At 41.0% G+C, this 27,770-nt stretch overlaps 1 protein-coding gene across 1 annotated transcript in view; it reads right to left on the bottom strand.

The window, feature by feature from the left end:
* Positions 1-27,770, bottom strand: part of dnah7 (dynein, axonemal, heavy chain 7) — an 88,210-nt gene that overhangs the window by 2,303 nt on the left and 58,137 nt on the right. Inside the window, 17 exon segments of the mRNA XM_017307889.1 lie at positions 1,801-1,904; positions 2,246-2,423; positions 4,620-4,772; positions 7,745-7,975; positions 11,475-11,612; positions 12,684-12,869; positions 13,908-14,069; positions 15,163-15,363; positions 15,442-15,603; positions 16,463-16,639; positions 16,710-16,802; positions 18,885-19,079; positions 19,275-19,401; positions 20,689-21,024; positions 21,106-21,239; positions 24,135-24,325; positions 27,345-27,499. Of these exon segments, the coding sequence (XP_017163378.1) occupies positions 1,801-1,904; positions 2,246-2,423; positions 4,620-4,772; positions 7,745-7,975; positions 11,475-11,612; positions 12,684-12,869; positions 13,908-14,069; positions 15,163-15,363; positions 15,442-15,603; positions 16,463-16,639; positions 16,710-16,802; positions 18,885-19,079; positions 19,275-19,401; positions 20,689-21,024; positions 21,106-21,239; positions 24,135-24,325; positions 27,345-27,499 (2,923 nt within the window).

Below are 27,770 nucleotides of genomic sequence, written 5' to 3'. Positions count from 1 at the left end.
CTGCAGGTCCAGACTCGGCGCTGAACCCAGGGACACTAACAGCAGCAGAAAAATAAACCTCCATCCTGCAGCTTCATTCAACGTCAAGCTGCTTTTGTTTCTTTTCAGTAATGCTGCGACACCTGGGGTGTGAATACTTTTTCCACAGTGAAATTCAAACACCTTACAAGCATTAAAACTAAACAAACCCTACCAACCTCACTGCCAATCCTACAACAAACCCTATTTCCAACTTCATCATGATCAAAAAAAATCTGCCTTTTTTGACAAACAAAAATACAGAAAATAATTTTAAAGTCAAAGTTAAAACTGATTGAGCTTCACCTAAACCTGGAACATTTTCAATAAACTCAAATTAGCAGGGAAAAAATGAGAGGAAATGCTGATTTTCCGTGAACATCTGAGGTCGTAGAATCACGTAAACCTGGAGGGTCTGACCGCCACCAGGTAACAACACGCTGCTGACATGACCACAAGGTGGCGACAACACAACAAGTTGACTAAGAGCATTCTTTGCAAACCGGTGTGATAAATTCAGAAGTTTGTTAATTTGCAGAACCTCACCAACCTTAACTTGGATTCAGGTGTGKGTATGTGCAGGGGCGCCGCCAGGAATTTCACAGATTACCTCTCGTACCATACTGTCACAACATAATGACAGTTTTAACAAATATGTGGAAACAAATATTTATATAAAAGTTGCATACTGCAGCTTTAATTTTACTCAGGGGAGGACGGATCAGGAGGGATGTGGGTTAGAGCTTCTGCTGACTCACTCATCTGTTAATTCAATGTCACCTGCTGTTTTTATTTTAATTATGTAAAGCACTTTGAAATGCCTTGCTGCTGAAATATGCTATGCAAATAAAATTTGATTGATTAAGTGGTAAGAGGTACAAGGGACAAGTTAAATATATGAATATGTTGGTAATTTTTTTCCCCTTAATTCATTAAATGCTAATGAAAAGGAGGCAAACAGTAGTCTGTAGCTAAGCTAATTGTGGTAAATGGTTGATAATCTCACAGTCTGCCCACCTCTCTTGTAGGAAAACTGGGTAATAAATTAACACTCTTGCCTTTTTCTCTCTATTTTGTTTTTTAAAACCTGATTTTATAACTTTTCTTAGCAGCACAGTAACTGCCACAGTCGCCGCTGCATTCAGCTGCAGCTTCTACGGACTGCAGCTGAACAGCGTCACTGTGAAGCTCCAAGCAGGAACGAACCATTTCATGCAGATTCAGGGGGGGTTCAGGGCAAACGGATGTGTGTTTTTTGGTCTGGGAGGGGTAGCATTAAATCTTTACTGCTAAAAACAATATTTAAAAATACAATATGATTAATTTTGTATTTGACAGGATTTTTTTTATGTCTATGAACAAAATATAAATAATTAAATTGTGGAGGCCCCCCTGCTGGTCAGGGCCCCTAGAATCGTCATCACTTTTCACCCCTTTATCGCGCGCGCATGCGTTCGTGTGTGTGCGCGCGTTTGTTTGTAATACCTTATGGGGACGATTTTCCTGACGCATACTTTAGTATGCGTCAGGAAAATCGTGGGGACCAATTGCTCCTTGTGGGGTTTCCACAAGAGGAAACCCTATTTTTGGGTCAGGGGTCAGAGTTAGGACTAAGTTGTGAACTGAGTTTTGGGTAGGGGTAGGATTAGGTATGTGATGGTTAGGGTTAGGAAAAGGGTAAAGGCTGCAGAAATGAATTGAAGTCAATGGAAAGTCCCCACAAAGATAGCCATGCAAACGTGTGTGTGTGTGTGTGTGTGTGTGTGTGTGTGAGGTCCTCACCACTGGCATGGAGTCGTGCAGCACTTTGGGGAAGGACTCTGCCAGAAGGTTGGTGTCCCTGTTCCAGCGAGCGCCGTCGAGGAACAGACCTTGGATGTAAACGCCTGACGGCAGATCAGATCGGATCAGATTCTACATTCACACAGCAGGAAATGTGACCTAAATCCACATTTTTTTATCYTTTTACCTAAAAAAAATCTAATTATTGATGGACAAAAACTGTTTATCTGGCATCATTGGTGGCCAYGCTAACTAGACTGAGCATTCATGACAGGTTATGCTAGCAGTGCTASAGGAGGGTGATTGACAGCGCTAAGACCCGCCTCCTGGTTCTGATTGGTTGTTTCTAGTTCGCTTTGGGAGAAAGCAAAGGAGCAAAATCTTTTYACTGAATATTTTTTGTAAAAGTTTGCGAAGGCCTTCAGCCTGCGTCTAGGCGTCCTACCGTCCTCCGGGGGTTTGGTGTGTTGACTGTCGTCCAGAACCTGGAAGTCGAAGCCCAGCAGGTCGATGGGAATCGTGTGTTTCCTGGCATAGTTCTGCTGGCTGCCGGTGAGGAAGGCCTGGGTGAAGAAGAACCCAGAGATCCAGAAAACGGGAGGCGTACCATGGTCGTACCAGTCCTGAAAAACAAGGAGAGGAAACGCAGTTACACGCAACCAAAATACAAGAGGATGGACTCACCGAACAGTACGGCTCGGGGTTTAACCGCCCAGTTCAGGGGCGACGAAAACCGTTTTCATTTCAGGCCACATCAAGTCGAAAGGCTGTGGCAGAATGTTTAAATAAAAATGCTTAAACTGCTAAAAGATTACAGCTTTCTCCGCATTAGATTTATATTCAAGATTAAATACTCAACATCTGTTCACAATTTTGTAATTTGGTTTATCTGATAAAGCAACCGAGTCTGCAGTAAACTGAAAACGTGACAGTAAAACCGTTTCATATCAGTTGAGATCAATTATTATAGATCTGATATATATTTTTTTTAATGTGTTAAAATACTGAAACTGTTGGCGTAACCTTTACTGGTTTCTCCAGTTTTCACTTCACAGCGTTTTTTTTATTTTTAGGCCGTTTTGAGGCTCTGTGAGGAAACGAAACTGCTGCTGCGCCGGTTACGCAACAGCTTGTTGCTAAGCAACCAAACTTGGAGGGAGAATGAGATATAATCGATTCCACCAACTTTTCTTAGCTGGTCTTTTCTTATCCCTTTATCTCCCAGAATGCCGTGCGGTTCTGGATCGGACTTTGATTAAAAATGATGTAAAAATAAATTTCGATTAAATTACATTTAACTCCAATAATGAAATGACACTAAAAGTACTTTATTTTTTTGTCATTAAACTGGAAACTGAGCAAATAAGATCTTGTGAAAACATTCTTTCTTCTTTACTCAAAGCCTAAAAATAGGAATAAAATAACTATTATTTAAAAACAGATTTTCTGTACTAGATATTTATAAAAAATAATCTCTTTTTTCCTCAAACGGTCAGGTAATATTTGCAGCTCTAAATCAATTTTATTCAGCTGTTCTGTAAATAAACTAGTAAGTTTTATCTGATTTTCAGACACATTTGTCCGGCCTTTCACCAAAGCGAAGGCGTATGTAAACTTGTGACCCCGCTCAGCTGAGGCGGTGGGATCATTGTCCCGCCGGCGGCGGTTCTGTCTGAGGTGAGGAGCTCGTGACTCTGCTTCAGTTCAGCCGGTCAGGAGTCACGCAGACATTCCTGTTAGCCAACACACACAGGAATCCTTTCAGCGYAACGATCTCTGAAGGCAGCAGGAGGATTTCTGCTGTGGGAATGAGCCGGAGACCCGGCTCAGTCCCGGTCATGTGGCTTCCTGTACATTCCCCTCTTTCATAACGGCTCATGTGTTGCATCCGTAAGCAGGTTCAGCTTCGTGCAGCATTTTACTGTAAAAATAGTTCCAGTCTGGATACAAACACAAGAAAGTTTTTCATTATTCCCATTATGAATTTAAGTATGATCACCATTTTTTGACCCTTTTAAATCAGTTGTTGCCATAAAATGTTACCCGTTTTCATGACTTGGTTGAACTTTTTGTCACATTTTATGTTTTCAACTATGGTCTTTGTTTCTAAAGTAACAAAATGTAGCAGAATCTGTTTTTGAATCTCACACCAGTCGATAACTGGATTCAGATGAAGATGTGTGACAGAATGTGCGACAGTCGTCTTAATAGTTATCGTTAGCTTCCGCTAACTTTTTTACGTGATTAGCGGTTTAGCATTAGCAGAGCTAAGATTCTTGTTTAGCAAATTAGTGRAACATTTTGGTTAGCTGTTCCCACCACTGGACACAACCATAGAGTCTCCATGACAACCAAAAAAACCCAAACATCATCAGTAAATATGATTTATATTTGTCCAATCATGCATGATTTAACTTTAAAAGTATTCCTGTGTGATTAAAAATGGACAAATTTAGCATAAAAATAAATCTTCCTTGATGTCCGTCTTGAAAAATGGCTGCCATCTTGAATTTTTCAGTGGTTAACATTTTCCTTTTTGGTTTTTTTTTGTGAACATCTGTACCAAGTTCTTGTATCTGCATGTGAAAATTTTCATTATCATCCGTCAGAAGAAGCTCTACTGTAAAYATGAAACGGCATTATTCCCAGAGTCGAACACAAACRCCTCACACTGCGCGGCTGTTCCTCATTCATTATTAACACAGAGAAAATGTTCTGCCTCTGCTGATGCCCTGGGGTCATCTGTTTATGCTGATATCACAACTCTATAAAAACATATTCCTCCTGTTAACAGAAATAGGTGGCGAGCTTTCAGGCACCTGTAAGAACTTGAGTCTCTGCAGGAAGTCGTTGACGTAGCCGCCTAGTGGCTTCAGGCTGGGGTACGACTTGGTCATCCACATGCCGGGAATTTTACCTTTCAAGATGCTGTTCACCACTTCCTCCAGCTCTGCTGACATCACCACCAGACCCTGCAGGACGACACACRCACATGAGCATGTACGGTTCTACTGTGGAGCTACTAATAAACCAGCAGCAAAGCTAGTATTTCTCTTAGCGTGTTAGCATCTTTGCTAACATGCCGAGTATGTAGCTACTCCTAGATTCATTTTTTCCAGATAAATTCTGACGCAATAATTTACTTGGGTATTTAGTAAACTTGCAGTTAAAGTTCAACATATGTGTTGAAGTTTTGGTTAAGAATTCTTCAAGCGATTAGACGTTCATGTTCATGCTCTTATTTTGGAGTTCCATTTCCTCCCCAAAAGACGTTTAATGCACTGMTGYAGATCTACAGTAAAGAGGTTAAAACCTTTCTGATCAAAGTCCTACTGTAGTCAGTTAGCAGCAAAGTTAGCGATAATCAATAAATATAAAACTGAAACCAGGGGTGAAAGGTCAAACCCAACCGTTCAGGTAGGTGTGTAATAACAAATTTGACCCAGTTGAGGACGATGGTCGTATTTAACGCTACAGCATTAGCCTTCTCCAAATCCTATGTTGGTGTACCATTTAGCATTAGCCTCCAATAAATACAATGTTGCTGTAGCGGTTTAGTGCTGAACACAATGTTTATGTTCTGTTTAGCATTAGCTTCAGCTAAACACCATATTGGTGTAACACTTTAGAGTTAGTTTCTGCTAAATACTATGTTGTTGTAGCTCTTCACTGTTAGCTTCCACTACATGCTATGTTGCTGCAGTGTTTAGCATTAGCTGTCACAAAATAATATGCAATAAATGAATAAACTGCAGCGTTTTCTTTGTTTGCAGTGCTTTTATGTTGCTTTTCGTTTCATAGTCGTCTGTTTTTGTGGAGTTCTCATCATTCATGAGTTTTCCTCAGATAAATCTGAAGAGTCTGGGTCCTACATGCTTTAGATGTTTTTACCAGGTGATCTGATAAACACGCCTCAATCAGGTCAATGGAAAACTTGCAGWACCTGATACATTAAAGAAGAAATTCAGTATTWGGATTGTGTTGGATAAAACTAATACATGCAGGACTAACGGATTGCAGTTGGCCACCCTTGTAAATTTTTTTTTTTTTTTTAGCTTGAATGCTTTTTAATTTTATTACCTTTTGGATAAAAATGTTATTTCTATAGAGGAATTTGCAGCTAACGTTTCATAATTATATTTTAGAATAAATAAAGTATCATTTAGCTTCTTTACGTTCCAACTGTAATCCTGTTGGAAATCAACTGAACTCCAGTTCTGACATGAAGAGTCCAACCCAATATTGRCCAGAATGAMGCCAAAAACTCACRAACGGCTAAAAAGTGAAGCTTGTGGTTGAGGAGCAACTTGCTGTTGGAATCTAACCACATCAGGTTTCCTGCTTCACCTCCGGACTCTCAGTCTGTTCAGGATTGTGGACTTCAGCATGTKTGCTACATGTTTGTAGCTTTTCGTATTTAAATGTAGTTTAATTAGCAAGGCAAAGAGGGATGACAGAAAAACCCGCTGATGACTTTCTGTCGGCTCGTTTAATGACATAACTCTGGTGTGTGAAGCATCCTCTGTTGAAATCTCCAATTCGCAGCTTTTGGCTTTCAGAGACATTTTGAAAGCAAACAAAAGGCCTGATTAAAAAGACGGATCCGATAAATTAATTAAGCATTGGAGCAGCTGTCAGTTCAGACTGATTTCTGAACAACATGCTGATTGTAATCACAGATGCTGAAATATTCACACAATAATTAATGATGCAGTCGAACCAAAATCACCACATAATAGGACAAACAAGCAAACCTGATGACGGTTGTTCACCTTTCATTCCCAACAGGACAGATGTTGCTTATTATTTACGGAGCGGCGCACATGGAGACTCYGCTTTCTGTTTATTAGACATTAATAAGCTTTTCAGGGAGGGCTAGTGTCGTCGTAGCATCTGCTCGTATTAATCACAGGCAGAAAACTGCAGCAAAAATCACATTTCTTTAAACTAAACAGTTACATTTAGTTTTTTTTTTTTTACCATTATGTCCTGTTAGATCCCAGGAAACTCTAAATAATTACTAATAAAATGCGATTTCTTCTTCTCTAGCTGCCACTGCTGACTTCAACTGAAATTGATTGCAGATGACGGAATGTGTTTRCAGTATCTGATTTTCAGCAGAAGTGTTGAAATAATGAGAAAATGTTAGCTTTGTGGTTCACAAATTTAAAATCAATAAGATGTAATGAYTTGGAGCCTCTGTTTATACGAAACGCCTTTGATGGAATTAAGGAATATTTGCTTTTATATGGAGTTTAACAATGAAAAGACGAAGCATTACGGACGTTTCCACTGCAAACATCCTGGTTCATCTCACTTTGCAGAAAATTATTCAGCCAAATCTTTCACATGTGGATTCAAGAGCATAACTTGGTGCAGATCYTCCCCAAAACAAGCCACGGAAGATATTAACTGAGTAAGTTTCTTGTCAAATCAGAAATGATTGGACCAATACAAACAATTAACGTTGAAACGAAAAATTAACATTTTTAAAAATGACTGCGATGGCTGTAATGGAATATGYTTGTAGTAAAATCTGCAGTAGTTAGTGCCAGCATTGGGCACAGCTAACCAAAAAGTTCACTAATTTGATAAACGAGAATCTTAGCTGTGCTAATGCTAACCATTAAGATGGCTGCCAACCAGTCTGTGTCAGGTCTTCATCTCCTTCCAGTTAACAGGTGTGAGACTCGCAAAACACAAAGTCCTCAGTTTCAGTTTTTGCTTCATATTATCACTTTAAAGCGATATGATGTCACACAGCCATGCTAATGGGTAACATTTTATGACAATAATTGGATTAAAAGGGTCAAAATGGCAAAAGTCATTCTGAAATTCACGTGGCTAATGGGAAACATAAAAAAAAACATGCGACCTGAGAAGTGACCAAGCTAATTTTCATGCTTGAAAGTTTCCCACAGAGACAAGCTGGAGTGCTGTGCACCTTTATGGCCTTCTGGATGTTGATGCAGGAGCTCCGGATGCAGGAGAGCAGGTTGTTGAAGCGGCCCATCTCCTGCACCAGCACGGTGTTCATGCTCTGCTTGTAGCTGGTGGGGAAGCTCCGCAGCGCCGCCTCCAGGTTGAAGTCCGGAGGCAGCTTGCTCAGGATGTCGGCTGCCACTTCAAACACCATGTCGTCGGTGGATTTGGCGTCTCCGCCTCCGGAGCGCGACTGATCAGAGACACGGAGCGGCGATCAGAACATGGAGGCGTCTCATTAAAAATGACAGCTTCCTGGGAAAAATGATCATTTTCACATCATGCATTCCTCTTCAAACACTCCGCGGTCGAACTTCTGTTTCATCACAGTGATGCCTGATTTAAACTAAGACATCTCAAAAAGAAACAGACTGCGGATGCAAGTTATTGATTAATGAGTTAATCTAAAGTTGATTCATCTCATTGCTAAGCGGCTATTTCCTTAAAAACCTGACTTTGGTATCAAGAAATAACCACCATGTGGGACGATAAACTGTCCCAGAAGTTATCGTTATTCTAGTTTTGAGACCATTGTCACACCTGAGTGAAGTTTTTTGTTCATCTTCAAAGCCATAGCAAACCAGCACAAAACTAGTCAGGTTGATTTACACCCATTTTGCCTGATTTGAAGAAGGTGTGTGTGGGGGGGGGGAGTTGACCTCTGATGACCTCTAGAAACTTTTCTTTTATTATCTTTAAAAGCTAAAGCAGCGCAAACGAACATTTTTGCTGCACAAACCAGCACAAATGTAGCACAAACGCTTTGACACCAATTTTGTCTGATTTGAAGAAGGTGGGGGGGCCACCTTCACTCAGGTAATTTACCTAATGTTATAATGGCATTATGACAAAAAAAAAAAATTTTCAAAGATCAATAACCTTTAAATTCTATTGAACATTTAACACTGGAACTGGATAAATAAATATTAAAAAATAAATAAAGACAACAAATGAAATGATGTACGAAGTCTCCGTAAACAAACTGCGTTGAGACCAAAGCACCAAACTGTTACGTTACAGTTTTTCTGTAATCCTCACCTTCGTAGCACATCAGTAATTTTTGGTTGATGAAGTTGACGTCGCTCCGTGACGGAGCTCGGCTGAATGAAGCGTTAATCGGATAAAACCTAAGCAGTTTGTTGAGTGTTTATATTTCTAAACAGAACCGCATAAAGTGCATTTTACATCCCAAACCAGACTCATTGTGGACCGTTGCTCTTTACCGTTCAGGGATCTCTCCGCCATCTTTGTTTCTGGCTCCGCTTACGGATGACCAGCGGCGCCCCCTGCTGGATGGCGGCCAAACTACGATTAGACTCTAAGCCAATAAGCAATAAAGAAGTCCGATTTTTAAAAAAATCTTCAAAATAGATATTTATTGTAGATCAAAGATTTGAAAGGGATTTTTACGATGGTGTATTAAGGCCATTGTAGATATATATAAAAAAACAGGAATACATTTTCAGAAATGTTCTGGAAAAAAATGCAAAATTTCTGGGTTGGGAAAAGTGTAAAAGTTTCTAGAAAAAATTTTGATTTTAATCTCTGAAATTTTCTAGAAATTATTATTWTTTTTTTTTTTAAATCCACTTTTGGAATTTTTTTGAGTTGCGTTTCAAAAGTTGAAAAATTACAAGTTTTAAAAATGTCAGTTTCTTTTGGGCTCGATTGAACAGATTTATTTTCAGTAATATGTACAGGATTTGGGTCAATTTCTTTTCAAAASGCTTGCTACATTTAGTTTAATAAATGAAATCAAAGCTGATCAATTTAATTGATTTAACTCAAAGTCGCCTTTTCAGTAACAGTCTCCGGTTGAACATCGTTCTACCTTTTTTTAAAGCTTGGTTATAAAAACAATTTGCTATACTTTACATTTTTTATTGTTAGAAAATGATACAAGGAGTAATTTTACTCCTTGTATCATTTTTGAATTGCAGCTGAGGGCCCGACAAAATCAGTCGAAAGACCACAAACGGCCCCAGGGCCGCACCTTTGGTCACCCTTAGTGCAAGAAGACGCTATTAGTTAATCAATTTGAAGTCATTTTAATCTAATAATAAATCGATTAATTGTTTGCATCCCTAAAACAGATATTTTATGAGCTTCTTCCTAATTTTAACTTTATTTTCTGTATTTACAGACGGAAGTCGGAGCAGAACGGCTTCACATTTTCCGTCTAATTTCTCCCACACACCAATTTGACACTCTCTCATCAGCCGTTCTGAAACTCATTCATGCTGATAATTATTCACTCTAATCTGCGGTTCTTCCGCTTTTCGTCTTATCCATTCACCTACACGATGTTCAGCCAGCGGTAATGGATAATCACCGGCTAATGGCGGCCGCGTTACAGTAGCAGAATGACAAATAGCTGCCTCATTCCGCTTTAAGTGCGTCGCTGTTTATCGATCATTGAGACTGATGAGAGCGTATTAGATGCTAATGAAGTCCACACATGACTGACGCCAATATTAATCTTGCCAAATAATATTAATAGGAATAAATCCCGGAGTCTGTGGAGCTCTAAATKTAACTTTAAAATGTGGGAGTCACGGTGCGTCTGGAGATAATTGACTATTTATCTGTTGCAACAAAAAAAGTCTGACGCTTTGGACGGAAGCTGCTACTGTATATACAGAGCTCAGAAACACACACACACACACACACACACACACACACACACACACACACACACACACACACACACACACACACACACACACACACACACACACACACACACACACACACAGCTGTGTGTCTGAAAACACATGGATGTAGAAATAAATCAGCTAGAACTGCGCAGGAGGAGCAGCGGCTCCTTCATCTAGAAATAGGCGTTGATGTGAAATCTTTGGGTTTGATTTGCAGTGAAAGGTTTAACAGCTCAGAGCTGCAGCATCATGATGTGGGATCACAGGATCCACCAGAGTCAAAAACACTGAAAAAGTCAACTGAAATATCTACGTTTGGTTTATAGAGTGAGGTTTATTTCWTCCATCCATCCATTTTCTTACGCCCTTGTCCCTAAATGGGGTCAGGAGGTGCTGGTGCCTCTCCAGCTAACGTTCCGGGCGAGAGGCGGGGTCACCTGGACAGGTCGCCAGTCTGTCGCAGGGCAACACAGGACACACAACCATGCACACACACACTCACACCTAGGGGCAATTTGGAGAGGCCAATTAACCTGACAGTCATGTTTTTGGACTGTGGGAGGAAACCGGAGTACCCGGAGAAAACCCACCATGCACAGGGAGAACATGGAGACTCCATGCAGAAAGACCGGGGCCGGGAATCGAACCCAGAACCTTCTTGCTGCAAGGCAACAGCTCTACCAACTGCACCACTGTGCAGCCCAGGTTTATTTCAATGTAGTGGAATAAAACTAAAGGGGAGGAAACGATTGGCGAGTAATCGGATTAATCAGCCGTGTTTAAAAAAAGGATGAACTATGAACTAAATCCTGAACACAACAGAACAAAAAAAGAAAGAAGAATTATATAATTTGACCTTAATTATATGATCACACTATAAAAACACAAACTCTCACCAAGTACTTTTGGTGCAAACATCTTATTACACTGAAAATAAGACAAAACTGACAAGTAACTTTTCAAAAAGAAATAAGAACTTTTTTAAAGTAAATAATTCCTTCATATTGTGATTTGACCCTCAGCGTGACGCTATACCTGTGTGAGCAGGATGCTGTCAAACAGCAGCTGCGTCTCGGCCTGATCCTTGGTGATGTCCGCGTTCGCGTTCATGCCGAAAATCTCCGGCGACGGGTTGAGGGGGAGCGACTTGGTGAACTCCAAGTAGCTGTTGTACTGCGGCAGAAACGACGGCGGGGTGGGGGGGCGAGAAGTTAGACATTTTTAACGTAACATCGGAAAACATCTGCAGTAATAACCCTCACTGAAAAACAACTGTGCTCCAAAGATTGCTGGCATTTGTTTTAATGAATATGTAAATGTGACTTCATGAATAAAAGATGTGATTGGAGGGGGGTGAAGTACGGCGGAACAAAATGCCAAATAAAACGCTGCTCGCCGCAGACCGCGCTGCGATAACAGATCCATCAGCCGTCGGTGACGGCGGCCGCCTGCTGCGCCTTATTACACACATTTTATCTGCTGATGACTTTTTAAAGGTAGCTCATCAACAGTTAGAGCGAACTCTGGGTCAGGGGCTGCTGGGGAACTCCAGACTTTATGGAGTTCTTAAAGCGCCGGCGCGGCCTGAAGCGACCTGAGGCGCCGCTTACCCGATGGTCGTTAACTGGATTTCCAACATGCTTCAAACTGGGATCCAAATATCCAGCAAAATGCGAGGTTTTATAGACGTAAAAACAGCAATTTAATTTGACATTTAACCTGCACAATTTAATAGAAATATAAACAAATGTGCTGCAAGGAGGAAAAATGGAAAAAAAATCAAGTTACATCCTTAATCTGTTACTTTATTAAAGCATCTTTTTCTATAAAATGTCTGAAATATTAAAGGAGTTATTGTCAGGAAGGAGCTGAACTTTGACCTTTCGAACTGCAGTTCAGCGTTGAATGTTTTTACAATAGACCATTAGGCTAAGACTAAGATCGTTTTTGTTTTGTGAATTACAATAAAACAGTCTTTAAATTACAAGAAAAAAGTTGAAAAAAAATATGAGAATAAAGACGTAATTCTCTGAGAACACCTACATTAAAAATAAGTCTGCGTTAAAATGAGGATTATGGAGCAACTTGCAAAGTTATACTTTGATATCAGTTTTTCAAATAATCAAATACTTCATCCATTATCACATCCGCATTAAAACATCATCAGCATTCAGACTTTGAAACGATGATGCTAACGACTGAGTCGACAGAACCAGACGGAGCTACGAAGAGGGTCTGACTTACATCGCCGTCTGGTGGCACGTAGTAAAGGCCGCTGGAGTCAAACATGTAGTCGGGGTCGTCGATTAGCTGTGTCGTGTAGAAGATGGAGAGGATGGTGCGCAGAGTTCGTCTGTCCCAGTCGTCTGTGACTCGTCCTCCGTAGTTACACTCTCCAGTCATGTAGCGCAGGGCGTCGAACGGGACGTCCTGGAAACACAAGCAAGTAAAAGGTTTTAAACTTAAAAATATATTGAGAAAGTAGAAAGTAGGTCAGCTACGCTAGCTTGACTATGACAAACTTAACGTGTAGATGTGCTGTGGAATTCAGCATGTTTTGGTTTATATAACATTAAAATAAAGTGAATCACTCACCAACTCTCTGACAGATAATCAGGAGCACAGGTTTAAATTAGCTGATTTACCGCTGTGTGTTCACTTYATCACTTATTAAGAATCGAAAATAAACATCAAGCCTGAAAACGTGAAACYGTAACAAACTGAATGTCCTGTCTTTATGTGGGAAATGYTTWTGTGATTTATTTTGGGTTGATTCCTGATACACTTCTACGTAATGTATTGGCTCGTGAAGCCGTTGTCAGTCGGTTGCCACGACAASGGGTGTGTGTGGAGTAAAGCCGAGGCAGAGAGTGAAGAAAAAGGAGAATACAATCGGTTTTCAGTTGGTTTTCTGCGTTATCTTTCCCCTCTATTGATGAGCTCTTCAGCCACTGAAACTTGTGAAAGATCAATAGACGACAAAAACTGGACTAAATGCCTCGTTTGTTCGTAGAAYGCTGCGATATTCACAACAATCATCAAACCCCACAGGAAACTTCGAAAATACAATAATTTTAAAATTCAATAAACTTTGAAAATGTGATAAAACAGACAATGTCCACATTTTTTGGGTCATCCATTGTTTTCTCTTTTGTTTACCATTCCTCACTCGAGGTCAGGGGCCAAACAAGTTCATTTCAAGGGCCACAARTGGCCTCCGGGCCACACTTTGGACACCCCTGCTTTTGCGGCTAACAGAGAGACTTGAGGAGAGTTTCACCGACATGCTGAAAATGTCACCATCTACAAAAAAAAAAAAGAAGATCTCCCGGGCTCTCGATTTCCGCCGTGAATGTTGGAGTGTTTGTGGAAAAATGTCAAGAGGAGCTGGGAAAATGTCTCATGACAGGGAATACTTAATTAAACCAGAACCAGAGGCATTGAGATAATAAAAGGGGACCGTAGGACCTGGTACTGCTCCAGGAACATGTGCAGCTGCTGCACGGAGATGCGCAGGTCCGTCTCGTTGAACTCGTACGCAATGTTCCAGCCTAGCGGGCCGAACTTCCTCCTCTCCTGCGTCAGGGCGTGGAAGAAACACAAACCGAACAGCAGCTTCTTGAACACAGCCTGGACAAACACAGACAAACGGACAGAGGTTATTATGGAGCGCCTGCATGTTACTGTTTACATCCAGAMATTTTGCACATGCGGACATCACAGGTGGGCAGAAAGACGAATATTCGTCTTTCTGCCCTTGTAGAACATTAACTAATTGTTCTACAATTAGTTAATGTAATTGTAGAACAATTACATTAACTACATGAAACCTGGAGATGTAGGTGCTATTAATTTAGTGCAGTGCGCCACAGCAAAGGGRAAAATAACGCAGAAAAACAACTCAAGACCTCGTATTCTTCTTTCTCACTACAGGCTCGTTGCCATAGCAACTGACAACARCCCCACTCTGTGTTATCAGGATACAACGCCAAAAAACACCCAAACATTTCCCACACAAAGAGCAGAACGTTCAGTTCGTTACAGTTTKATGTTTTTAGGTTTGATGTTTATTTCACGATTATTAATTAGTGATCACTGTAGATGATTAGCTACTGCTGCTATTAGCTAAGCTAAGATAGCGGTGGTCGATTAGCTAATTTAAACATCTGATCTATTGATGATCTGTCACAGTTGKTGTGYGGGTWGCATTTTTTTTATTTTATAAATGAACCAAAACACAGAATTCTGCAGCATATCTACCTGTTAAGGTTGTCATAGTCAAGCTAGCATAACTAAGCTACTTCCCTCTCCCTCGCTACKTTTTTCTTAATTAAAACTTTTTCTTGACGTTGTTATCTGGTTGTCATAGTGTAGCAAAGCACGGAGTCCCTTTTTCTACAATATGTCAGGCGTACGTTTAAGATTTAGATTGTTATATTGATAACTTARCAGCTAATGCCAGTTATCGTCAGCTAGCAGGTTTTTGCCCTCCAGCAGGGAGATGGGGGCGTGGCGTCACGCTGCAACTGGTTTATAATAGTAAAAACTAAGCTAAAACTAAATAATATTTAACTAGCAGTAACTAATAAAAACCAGCAAACACACTGTAAAAACTAATTAAAACTAATTCAATCAGACAAACAACAAGTCACAACAAAAAGAAACAAAACTGTAATGACAAAGTCAGAACTATTATAACCTTGATAAACACCAGCGAACTGACCGGCTTGTTGGAGCTGTTGAAGAACTCGGGGTCGGAGATGGGGTCCATCAAGTAGGAGCGGCCGATGTTGGAGCGGAGGCCCTTGGGAGCCTCGTTGGTCATCTTCACGCCGTTCTGCAGCACCGTGACGGGGAAGGTGGGCGACGGGTAGCTGGTCAGCCACAGCCTGAAGTCTGGGTGGGTGGAGTCGGGCAGCAGGCCCTGCGCAGTGACCAAACACCAACCCGCTCAGCTGGGTCGGAATAAAACTACGTCAGAGACGCGATTGGCTGTTTTTACCTCACAGACTCTCTCCAGTATGGGCATCCAGGAAGTGGCTAAGTGGCAGTTCTGCAGGACGACCCAGGTGCCRTCGTTGACGCCTGTCTGAATCATTTTCATGGCTATTGGACCCTGACCTTGGCCCAGAGACAGGGAGGTGAGCTTGCTGCCTGAAAAGCCCTGAGAGAGCAAACCAGCAACACATTTCATGGSTCTGACGCACAGGAAGGGGTTAAAACTATTCTAATACTGTACAGTGATGTGCAAAAACACAAAATCTTTCCAAGTATTTTTTGTCTAGCTTCTAAATAAAACAAAACTAACTGATAAATAACGTTTCCGTAAGACACAGAAGCTTGTTTTAAGTCAATAATTTCTTAATATCAGTGAACGAAAAATACATTGTTAAAATTTGAGAGCAAATTGTATGATCCCAACTTATGGAGCTAAATTGGTGCCACAAAGTTTGCTCCAAATGTTTTTTTTTAATTGGGGAAAAAAAAAAAGAAATTGAAAAAAAAAAGATTTGAAACTAAAAAAATATGTTAAAGCTGACAAAATATGTTTGAAACTGAGAAAACATTTCAAACTGAAAAAAATCTAACTTAAATACAGAAAAAAGAAACGTGGAAGGTAAATGTTAAACGTGGAAGGTAAACATTTGAAGCTGAAAAACTAAAATAATTTTTAAACTAAATCAAAATCAAATTGAAAATGATTTTGAAATTGAAAAAATTTGAAACTGAAAAAAGTTCAAAATACATTTTTAGATTCAAGTTTTGTTTTTTTCTTCAGTTTAAAAAAAAATTTAAGCAAATGTTATGGCCCCCATTTAGCTTCGTACATTATTATTAGATCATTTTATGCAAACGTGTGTAAGATTTTTTTTTTTAAGTGTGTCTTTTATCTACAAATTTGACTGAAGGATTTTTTTCACCCTGACTTGAACTTTGCAGTTATTTTTGCACCAAATGTAGCTCCATATCAGGTTCTCTCGTCAAAACGAGTCCTGGTTGAGACTTTCCCAGTGTGGTCATACCATTTCGTCTCCAAATTTCAGCAGAGCCGCCATGGGGTCGGAGCCGGGGGACAGGACGAAGATGAGGGGAGCGCAGCAGTGGCTGTCTGAGAAGGCGGTGTTCAGGTTGAAGGGCGGCGGTTCGATGAAGGGTTGCCCAACGCTGTCTGAAACAAACTCCTGCACCATCGGGACAATCTGGGGCAGAGCAACGTCTTCAGTGTTTGTCAATGTGAAACAAACTCACAGTAATCACCGTCGCACCGACCTTGTCGGGTCGGAGACATCGGATCACCATCATCTTCTGAAACTGGGACAGGTGGTCCTGCCACACGCCTGGGAAGGGAGTCTGATGGGGGTTCTGCAAACGTTCACAGCAAAAAAACAAAAACACTCATATTTAAAAGACATCCAAATATCGTACAGAATCAGGTGGGGAGAATCCAACACAAATACCAGGAACACTGCATGTSTCAACTCTTCACTCCTTCACAAACACACATTACTGTTAGGTTTTTGTGACAGAAGTGACATTTTAAAACATGAAGATACACCAGCATCGTATATGGAAAGAGTAATAAATGTGTACATGTCAGAAATATCAGAAGATAAGAGACTGAACACGATAGTCTAGATTCTGAACACTAGAGACTAGAGACCGAACCAATGGGCACTAGGGACAATAGACACTAAGCACTGGACTCCAGACTCTAAAGATTGGACACTGGAGACAAGACACTCTGCACTAGAGATTGGACATCAGAGACAGTACACTAAAGACTAGACCAGGGGTGGACAACTCCAGGCCTGGAGGGCCGGTCTCCTGCAACTTTTAGATGCATCTCTACTTCAACACACCTGAGTCAAATAATGAGGTCGTTAGCAGGACTCTGGAGAACTTCACTGCACTGTGTTGGACTCTCAAATCTTAACAACTCCCTGTTGGACCAGGGAGACATCCAAGAGTTGCAGGACACCGGGCCTCGAGGACCAGGATTGTTCACCCCTGGACTAGACTTTTGGCACTGGACATTATAGGCTGGACAATATTTTCTTACGCAAAAGGCCAACTTTTGCGTAAGAAAAGTATAAAGTCTGTACATGTCAAGCAGAAATATCAGAAGCTAGGCTGTAGAAAACTGAGAATGTTAGTGCTGTACCATGGGAATAATGGTACACGTGTTTCCATGGTGTGGATGGACATATTTTTATTCTAATCTCCTAGGATTTCTGTAAAACCATCCGTGTGTGTGTGTTTGTGTGTGCGTGTGTGTGTTGAATTGAACAGCTGCTCTCACATCGAGATTGAATAAATGTGAATTTTACAACTGGAACAAACTAGAACTAATTAGACAGAAGTGTTGTGGCTGATTGTGTTGATTATACATCAAACTTGGATGGAGTGTGTAAAGATGTGTGTGTGTTCGTGTGTAGGTGTGTGTGCGTGTGTAGGTGTGTGCGTGTGTGTGTGTGCAGCAGCAAACAGATAAGTTGGTGTGCAACAAACATTGACTTAACAGCTGTTCTCTCATCTAAACTGCATAGATATGACTGGCACAACTGAGTGGAGAACATTTAATGAGATAAAAATTCAATTTTAGCTCTTTTGTATTTCAAAGACATGTCTATGAGCATCATGTCTTCTGAATCTGGCAGGCAGATCTTCTCCTCTTACTGCCTGTACTCAGCCATTTAAAACAAAACATGATAATAAAAAAACAGATCCTCGCTTATTTAGTACTAAGAAACACAACATACATAACTAAATTTAGTCATACCCTGAAATAACACAGTAAGAAACAAATATGGCGGCACTGGGAAGGGCCTGGGTGTAGAAACAGGAAGTAGCAGGCAGATCACACAATAAGAGACAAACGACTCTGCAAACGACAAACACTAGAGACTATATTGGACAGTAGAGACTAATGTCTAGAAACTAGACACTGAACACTAGAGACTAGACCAAAATATACTGCTCAAAAAAATAAAGGGAACACTTAAACAACACAATATAACTCCAAGTAAATCAAACTGTCCACTTATGAAGCAACACTGATTGACCCGACGAGGGTCCCCGTTGTCAATCAGTGTTGCTTCCTAAGTGGACAGTTTGATTTCACAGAAGTTTGATTTACTTTGGAGTTATATTGTGTTGTTTAAGTGTTCCCTTTATCTTTTTGAGCAGTGTGCATACTTTTTTTTTTTTGGCACTACTGGAGCTCCATACAATGGCTCTTTGATGAAGGTTCCTGGTCATTCATGTCTGTCCTGCAGTGTTTAGGCATAAACTCAACTACTAAAATGCTTTTTTATCAACTTCCAGCCTAGAGTCCGGCGTTCCCATGGAAACCAAACCTGTCTATGTTTAACCTGTCTTATGTTTAATGAACGTAGGGGGACAAAGTAAAGGGGCGGTTTAAACCTAGAGCGAGCTGGGCCTCACCGGGCTGTCGTAAACCTCCTTCCACTCTGGGAGCAGTGCCTGGAAATCCTGCCGGAAGTTGTGGAAACGTTCGATCTCGTCCAGACGGCAGAGCTCATCCCAGGACGTCTTGGGAAGCCAGCTGCAGGGGTTGGAGTGAGGGTTGTCCAGGCCCACGCCGCCTGTGAGCAGGAAGCGCCAGTCCCCCTCATCCACCTGAAACATTCACATCAATTCAGGCATTTTAAGAGTAAATATGTCGGAGCTCTTTACACGAGTTACGCCGTCCATAAAACGAGGATAACTTGCTCGTCTGGTTGCCTAATCACTCAGTGAAAAACATGATAGGAAAAGCCATCGGAGACGTTGTGCTGGTGTCACAGATGTATGCGCGTGTGAGCATGCACCCACCAGCTTGTCGTGCATGAGCAGACTGACACTGAGGCAGAAGGAGAAAAGCAGCTTGTCCTTCTCAAACAGGGAGCGGCACACGTTGACATACAGCGCGTAGGTAAAGTGGTCCCTCAGGATCTGCAATCTGAGGCAGGGACATGTGTCACAGTTTTAATCAGCGCCGTTATTCCAGCAGAAACCAAACCGAGCGGCGCTGCAAACCCATCTTCATGCATTAAAATCACTTCAGATGTGTTTTTAAAGGAGATCTGTTATGAAAAAAAAAAATCACATTTTTGTGTTTCCATTTGGGTCTCTACCGCTTCTAAGAACTTAAAAGTTCTTAGAAGCTTCAGTGTGTAATTTTTATTAAAAAATGTTTTTGTTTTTTTTAACATATTTGTTTAAACTGTGACCATGTCATGACAGTTTGTTATGAGACAGACAACCTGAACTTCTACTGCCGTCCGAAGAAATGAACCTCTCCCAACCAAAAACAGCCAATCAGAGTCAGGAGGAGGGTGCTGGCGCTGTCAATCAACTCACATACGCGCTGCTAAATGTGCTAATGGCGAGGAAACAGAAAAACCATTTACCCGCTGTCATTGGTGGCCATGCTAACTAGACTAGCATTCACAACATTCTGTGCTAGCTGCAGCGTGCCAGATGAGCCGCGCCACACAGAGGTGATTGACAGCACTAAGACCCGCCTTCTGTCTCTGATTGGTTGTTTCTAGTGAGCACTGGGAGAAAAGGCAGAGAAGCTTGAAATGTTCACAGATTATCTGTCTCAAAACAAACTGCCACAACATCATGACAGTTTCAACAAATATGTTAAAAATAATATTTTTTATAAGAGTTAAATTTGTAGSTTTAATGTTWTTCTTTTGGTCTCTGGAAAATGAGCGGTTTCAAAAAACCTCCTGAAAATAATGTAACCATTTACAATAATTCTTTAACTAAACGAGTTACAACAACATTTAATTTTTCTTTGGGATCAATAAAGTACTTTTGAATTTGAATAAGCAGGCAATGCCCGTTACCTAGCAACCCCAGCCCGTTACCTAGCAACCAAAGCAGAGCTCCAGCACATTTGATCAACTGGTTTTTCCTCTGTATGCCCTGTACTTAATGTTGGTTGTGCAGGAGGCTCCTCTTCTGCTTTTCAAAGATGTACGGTTGTATAATTGTCCATCTGTTGTCGGCCATTTGCATGTACGAGTGTAAACGCTGCGCGGCCAACAGCAGCTTCTTTGGATTTAAAATGGCAGGAGGCCCTAAACATCTCATTTTAAAAGAAAATCTCATTATGTAAGAATGATTTAAAAATATAATGAACATGTTTTGCTTAGGCCATAGATCCTATTCTAACCTGTTCAAGGAAGCATAATATGACACCTGGAAGCTAAGCGGCGGAGTTGGAGCGGCCTACCTCTTGTCCACCTCATCACTCTTCTCTGAGCTGTCGATGGAGTTGATGAACAGGTTGATGAACCAGGTCAGGGAGTACTGGTACATCGGCTCGATGTTTGCCAGGTCAGCAATGGAGAAGAACAGGATGGCAGAGTGAATGGCAATGGGCTTGTAGCCCATCCGGGTCTCGTCGATCTTCTGCTCGGTCTCCTCGGCAACCGCCTGCTTCTCAGAGATTTCGTTGGCTAACACCTTGGAGCAGGACAGGATCTTGATGGCCGTTTCGTCCTCCAGGATGTTGCCCTCAGAGGAGGAGAGCACCTCCAAGATTTTATCCTCGATCTCCTTCAGTTGTCTGACAAAGAAGCACAGTTTGGTTTAGCGTTGGAGACCGCAGGCAGCTGGTTGGACGGCGCACCGTGGAGGAAAACTGCACCTTTTGTTTTCTGCACCCTGCCGGATGAGGGCTTGCTTCTCCTCCTCCAGATCAGGCCGTTCCCGAGCCACCACGATGCCCAGCAGCTGGTCCTCGATGCCCTCAGGCGTGATCATGAAGTTCAGCAGTGTGACCTGAACAGTGCAGCACATTATTTAATATTCCAGCAAAATCTTTTACATGTGGATACAGGAACCTAATGAGGCACAGATGTTCTTAAGGGCTTGCTGTTTTGGCAGCCATCTTGAAAAATGGGCGCCAAGATGGTCGTCAAGGAATATTTAATTTTGCACTAAATTTGCCCATTTTTATCACAAATGAAAAGTTTTAGAGTCAAATCACACATGATTGAACCAACAAAAATCATATTTATTGATAATGTTTTGATTTTTCAAGATGGCCACCGTGGTTGACATGGAAGATGCATTATTACAATAAAATTGTCAATTAGATGAATGTCTGTGGAGTCAAATCATAGCTACATATCTTGAACCATAGAAATCAGATTTATTTGATTAATTTTGTGTCTCTTTTTTTCTCGTGAACATTTTTCAAAATGGCCGCCACAGCTGTAATGGAGGATATATGTTTGAACTAAAATCAGCAGCAGTTATTGCTAGTAGTGACAAAAGCTAACCAAAAAGGTTCCACTAATTCACAAAACAAGAATCTGACCTATGCTGATGCTAAACCTCTAAACACAAACAATTAGCCAAAGCTAATGCTAACATTAACATTTCTGATAATGGCTGCCATGGTTGTAATGGAAAATACGTTTGTACTAAAATCAGCAGTAGTCATTGCCAATGGTGGGTGTTTTCTCTATGCTAATGCTAAACAGATAAACACATATTAAAAAACTAGCAGAAGCTAATGCTAACCACTGAAATCACTGTCAGTCTGCCTCAGACATCTTGAAGTCCTTCCTGTTGACGACTGGTAAGAAACTCAGAAACAGCAAAGTTCTCAGTTTCAGTTTTTAATTTTTTGAGTTTCAAAAATAAAAAATTTTCTACTTTTAAAACTATGAAATTTCCACTTTTCTGGAAATTTTCTGACATTAATCTCAAAATTTCTGAGTTTTGTGGAGTAAGTTTATTCCTTTCTTGTCTAATAACAACATACCTAATACGCCGTCGTAGTTGAATCTTATTAAAACCGAAAGCAGAATAATAACAGCGCCCCGTGTCAGAAATCTGGAGCAGATCGTGGAAAAGCCAGAACCACTGCAGTCAGCAGAAACCGTTGTCTCTTTCAGGAATTTGCAGGTTGCCATCCGTAAGGTGAAATTTATACGAATACTGCTTCTTCCCAAACGACACTTCACCAATTTTGTGACCAGGTGTGTCACATTTTGAACATTTGTTTTCTAATATTTTGTCATTGAATGTCGTATTTGTGTTGTCTGCAGCTGCGGAATCATAAAGTGCTGAACTGAAGAGTTATTATTGCTTTTGTAATTCACTGTGCTTATCTCAACATGATATTTCCTCTGTAGTTACTAAAGTTTGTTGGTTTTCTCTGTTATAAATCAGTTGCAACGATCAGATTGCCTCCAATAAAGCAGCAGTGTGTGGTGCACTCGCTCTTTTAGTGTGAAAAGGTGTTGCAGTTTCTTAGCTTTCACCTGGAGGTTCTTCTCTGTAACCTAAATAAGAAGTGTGCTTCTCTGGGGTTTAATTTTATTTCCATCGATGCAGCGAGGCCCACTCTGCTAGTGGTAACAGCTTGGATCTCGTATAAATCTTCAGTTTGTCCTTTTCACACATTCACATCGGAAAAGAGCCGCTTCTCCAGCGGATCAGCCCTCTTTTGCATTTCGAAAAGCGGTTTAATGGACGTAATGGAAACCCTCACACTAATACACTGTATGCCAAAAAAAGATTTAGACAAAAATGGAAGAGAAAGGGACTGAGGCAGTTATGAAAAATGAGCTGAATCAATCTAATAGCCGGCCATAAAGCGGCGAGCTGCTACAAATAGATGCTGGAAATGTGATCTTCTGAAATGCTTTCCAACCTCTTCCTTCTCTGTAATGCGATTTACTTTAATGCTCCTTTTTCGGATTATAGCGGGTGGGAGAACAATGATCCACTGTGTGATTGGGGTAAAAATGATCGGTGTAATCAAATAACAAACATTTGACTGAAAAGAAAAAATTATTCAAGTTGTGAGACACGAAGAACAGAGACTTCGTGTCCACCTTTTTCTTGTCATCAAAAGGAACAGCAAACACGAGGCTTTTCCTTTACTAATGAACATTTTAAACAGAATATCATGTTTCTCTGATATTTTGAACATAAATGAGTCATTTTCCAGATAAAAATTTGAAAGGAGAGGCACAAACACTGCAAAATCACAAAATGTCACCAAGTGTTTTTGGTCTACATTCCAGTGCAAATAGTACATTTGAAATAACACAAAAACTTATTTATAAGTAACTTTTCATCATCAAACCAGTTGGGTAACTTGTGGTTGCTAAGCAACGACTGTTGAGTAACTTGTGGTTGACTAGTAGCTTGTGCCTACCCAGCAACAACTTCTTGCTTCAACTTAAAACTTAAAACAAGCCTCCATGTTTGCTAAAAAATTATGTGCAAGTTAGTTTTGTCTTATATTTGCGTTATAAACTAGACCAAATTACTTGGAAAGACTTTGTGTTACTCAACAACCTGTTGCGTAACTTGTGGTTGCCTAGCAACGACCTGTTGCGTGACTTGTGGTTGCCTAGCAACGACCTGTTGCGTGACTTATGGTTGCCTAGCAACAACCTTTTGCGTAGCTGACGCAGCAGCAGTTTCAGGTTTCGCCTCCCAAGTTGGTTACAAATAAAAAATAACGGCATGGAGTGAAAACTGGATAAAATAGTAAGGGTCACGCCATCAGTTTGGAAGCATTTCAGATAATTTAAACAAAAAAGCAATCAATAATTATCGATACTGACCGATATAAAACTCTTACGTCATGCTAGGTTTCCCAGCCGTATCGTCCGGCCCTACAGGAGAGGATTCAAGTCCAGAGAGTTTTACCTTCACCGAGATCTTGGGTAAGTAGTGAGGGTTGCGCAGCTTGGTGGTGATGTAGAAGCGGAAGTCGGGCGCGTACTCGATGGTGGAGTCTCCCATGCGGATGCACAGCGAACCGCCCTGCTTGAAGGTCTGCTTCAGCAGCAGGGGCTCCAGGATGGGGTCCAGATCCTCGCCGATGTTCTCCAGCAGCACTGGAACACAAAACCCGCCTCGTCTTTACAAACCATCATCATCATCGTCATCATCATCCGGCTGACAGCCGCTCCAACGGCGAAGCTGCTCCGTTTTAAACGGTTCCAGTCGAAGCAAATAGTTTTCCCTCCACAACATGTCAGCGTTGTCGCCGAACTGGTTSTGACTTTCACACAGAGACAGAGCAGCGCAACGCTGTCGGGTCAACAGAGGGAAAAATATCCAGAAAAGCTCCGAGGCTTTTGTCCCTCRTTTCACTCAAACTCATAGAGATTCATTACACAGAGAAAAACACGTAAMTTTTATTTCTTATATTTTTGACTTACAAAAACAAACATTGAAAATTCAGCATCTCAGATTAATGGAAATTTCTGTGCTCATTTACTGGGTTTGGGCTCCTTTTGCATTAATTACTGCATCAGTCCTGAATACTGCAGAAGGAAAACCTGGAATATTTGAAGCAGCTTCCAACAAGCTGCCAATGTGCTAAAGTATAAATATAAAAATAGCAGAGCTAATTGTTTGCTTAGTAATTTAGTGTGGAGGACAAATTTCCTTATCAAGACAATAATTTGATGCTGATTCTTACCATCAAGTATGTCCTATGTGTAAAACTGATACCATAGAACAAGATGCTCAACATTCCTCATTTTTATTTCTTATTATTTTTCATGAAGGATTTATAAAATTCCTACTAATATTACAAGTTTATTTTTTAGCAACATTTCAACTTCATTTACGTATCATTACCATTTTATTCTTGTATTATTCCAACTTTTTTCCATTTTACTTCAAGTTTATTCTCATAAGATTATGAATTTGTTCTCATATTATGACCTTATTCCTGTATCATTATAACTTTTTTGTTGCTTTATTGTGTCTTTTTTTCTCGTATTGTTTCGACTGAATTTGTGATTTAGCATTAGCTTCTGCTAGCGTGCTGATGTAGCGCTTTAGCGTTAGTGTAAAATAGCACGTTATAAGATAAAAATATCAACGCAGAATCAACTATGCTACATTAGCGCAGCTAGTGCTTTAGTTAGCGGTGCCTGCCGCTGGCAGCTACTACCTTATTTTAGGTATCAGGTGAATAAATTGACCAACGTTAACTCTTCCTGCGGAGCGCATGTGAGTGACCAGGAAACCACTGAGGCTCAAAACGCCGGACTCCCCTAACATCACTGCTAATGTGATTTCACATTAAGTATGATAATGCTGTTCTCATGTCTCCAACGCTGGCCCGTTTATAATTGATGTTGCTCTGTCAGGAGGCAACTCGGCTCCCAGAGGCAACTGGGAGCGGCGACCTTTTCCAAACACAAACCAGCAGCAACTTGCTAATGATTACATAAGAGAAACAACAGCTCCGTCCGGCTGGAGGAGCGAACAGCGGCACATCGTCACGGACTGCGACACAAACACAAAGAAAGTGCAAAAGTGTGAAATAGGAAAAGAGGCCATCAGGGAAGGAACTGTTCCCTCTGGGGACAATTTTACAGAGACGTTGCTCTGCTGGTGAGCGAAGAGTCAGTCAGGTCGTTACTCAGATGTCCTTTTAATGCCTCTGTTTCCCACCGTTAATACGTTTCCTCTGAATCCAGTCAACTGGACGTCTTTGTGTTTTTCCTCCTCAGAGCAGCTTGTTCTGCTGTTTGGTGGTTCATTAGGCCACATCCGCTAAGAAGTTTCTACTTTAGCGCTTCAGCATCAAAAGTCAGCCCGCACATTTCAGTCATACCCGTCTCCTGTTTTGTTGGGGAAACTGCCGTATTTCACCCGATTTCTGAGATCAGCTCATCCAGCCTGGCTGAGCGTCCAGTCCGGTCGTTTTCAACGACTTTCTCTGTTGTTTACTTCTTTTGGGCAAATTACGTTAACACCAATAGCATATGAAGCTTTATGCTGAAGGGTTCGTCTCGTTTATCATTTCCTGCCCAATGAAAAGCAATTTCTGCATGAAATGACACCCAAAGGAATTATTTCACATAAATATGGTTGTGTAACAGGTGACAAAAAGCTGTTTCCATACATTTATCGATGTATTAAGTTCCGTCAGGCTGCTTTTGACAGTTGGTGGTTACCGTAGCAACCAGTAACCGTCAGCTCCGCCCCCTTTTTAAAAAAWTTTTTTTTCTGTTGCCCTTTGAAACTGTGGTTTGTTTCAGGATCAGCTCTGTTTTGTCTTTTCAAGTATTACAAGTTTTATTTTTCCAACATATATTTTAGACAATTTTAATTCTATACAGTGTTTCATGGGTCATTTTGCTATRTTTTGTATGTGTTTTAATCYGTTATTATTAATGTCCATTTTAACTGTTTAAATTTACAAATATCAACTGCTGCTAGCTGCTCATTGGGAGCTATTGTTTTGTTTAGGGTTATTTATAATATTTTATTTAATGTATGGGGGCAGAAGCTGCTGGGCTGATGTTAACCATCAACGTGATTTTGTTAGAATAATTAAACGGACCTGAGTGTTTCTGTGGTGAAGTCAACATATTGGACCCGAGACGAACACTGAAGGGTTACGGTTGACGAATATGTAAATAAATGCTTTTTGTGTCTTCATTTAGGCTCTGTAATAGAAATTGCACAGGAATTTTCTAGTTTGTGGCTAAATAGTAGTTTTTCTTTTTTTTTTTTTTAAGATTTCTTGTCTTATATTTTAGGGGATACTGGACTGAGTTTGGGCTGGTGGGAAGTCATCAGGAAACGGAAAATGTCCCTTATTTTTAAACCCAAAACTTGACAGGTATGATTTTAATCTGACTAGCAGATCAGGACGCCAGCAGATGCTAACAGATGTAGCTTTCTCTGCAGCTTTAATGTGATTCTCTGCYGTTTTAAACACGGCGGCCTGAATCAGAGCCCATCTGAACAGAACATCTCAGTGATGTGGCTGATGTCAGTTTCCCACTGCAGAGRCCAGAACAAAGGAGAGCAGCAGTCTGCGAGGTGAAGAGTGACACCGTGTGGCCGGGGCTGGAACTGCAGGTATAAATGAGGGGAAGGAGAGACCTGGGTTTCCGAACTGGATGCTGTTCTCCAGAGTGCGGACGAAGTCGGAGTCACTCAGYTTGATGACATGGAGGTTGTTGGCTTTCTCCATGTTCTTCACCCACTTGTTGGCCTGACCCTGGGGGTCGATCATCAGCGGCCATCGCCTGGCAATACTGGAGGGAGGGAGGGGCAGATGGCGAGAGGGAGAGAGAGAACAAGAGAGAAAGGCAGAACAAAACAAGACAGAGAGAGAGAGGGAGAGAGAGAGAACAAGAGAGGGAGATAGATTCATACACAGGACAACGTCTTGCAAAAATATTCGCATGCCTTTATAAAATAACCTATAAATGAGTTTTTATTGGGATTTTATGAGTTCCATCCATCCATCCATCCGTCCGTCCGTCCGTCCGTCCGTCCGTCCGTTCATCCATCCACCCACCCAAC

This window comes from Poecilia reticulata, linkage group LG2, assembly GCF_000633615.1.
Source record: "Poecilia reticulata strain Guanapo linkage group LG2, Guppy_female_1.0+MT, whole genome shotgun sequence".
Classification (NCBI taxonomy): Eukaryota; Metazoa; Chordata; class Actinopteri; order Cyprinodontiformes; family Poeciliidae; genus Poecilia; species Poecilia reticulata.
The sequence above is the reverse complement of the archived record's forward strand: the minus strand, read 5'-3'. Positions and strand labels throughout refer to the sequence as shown.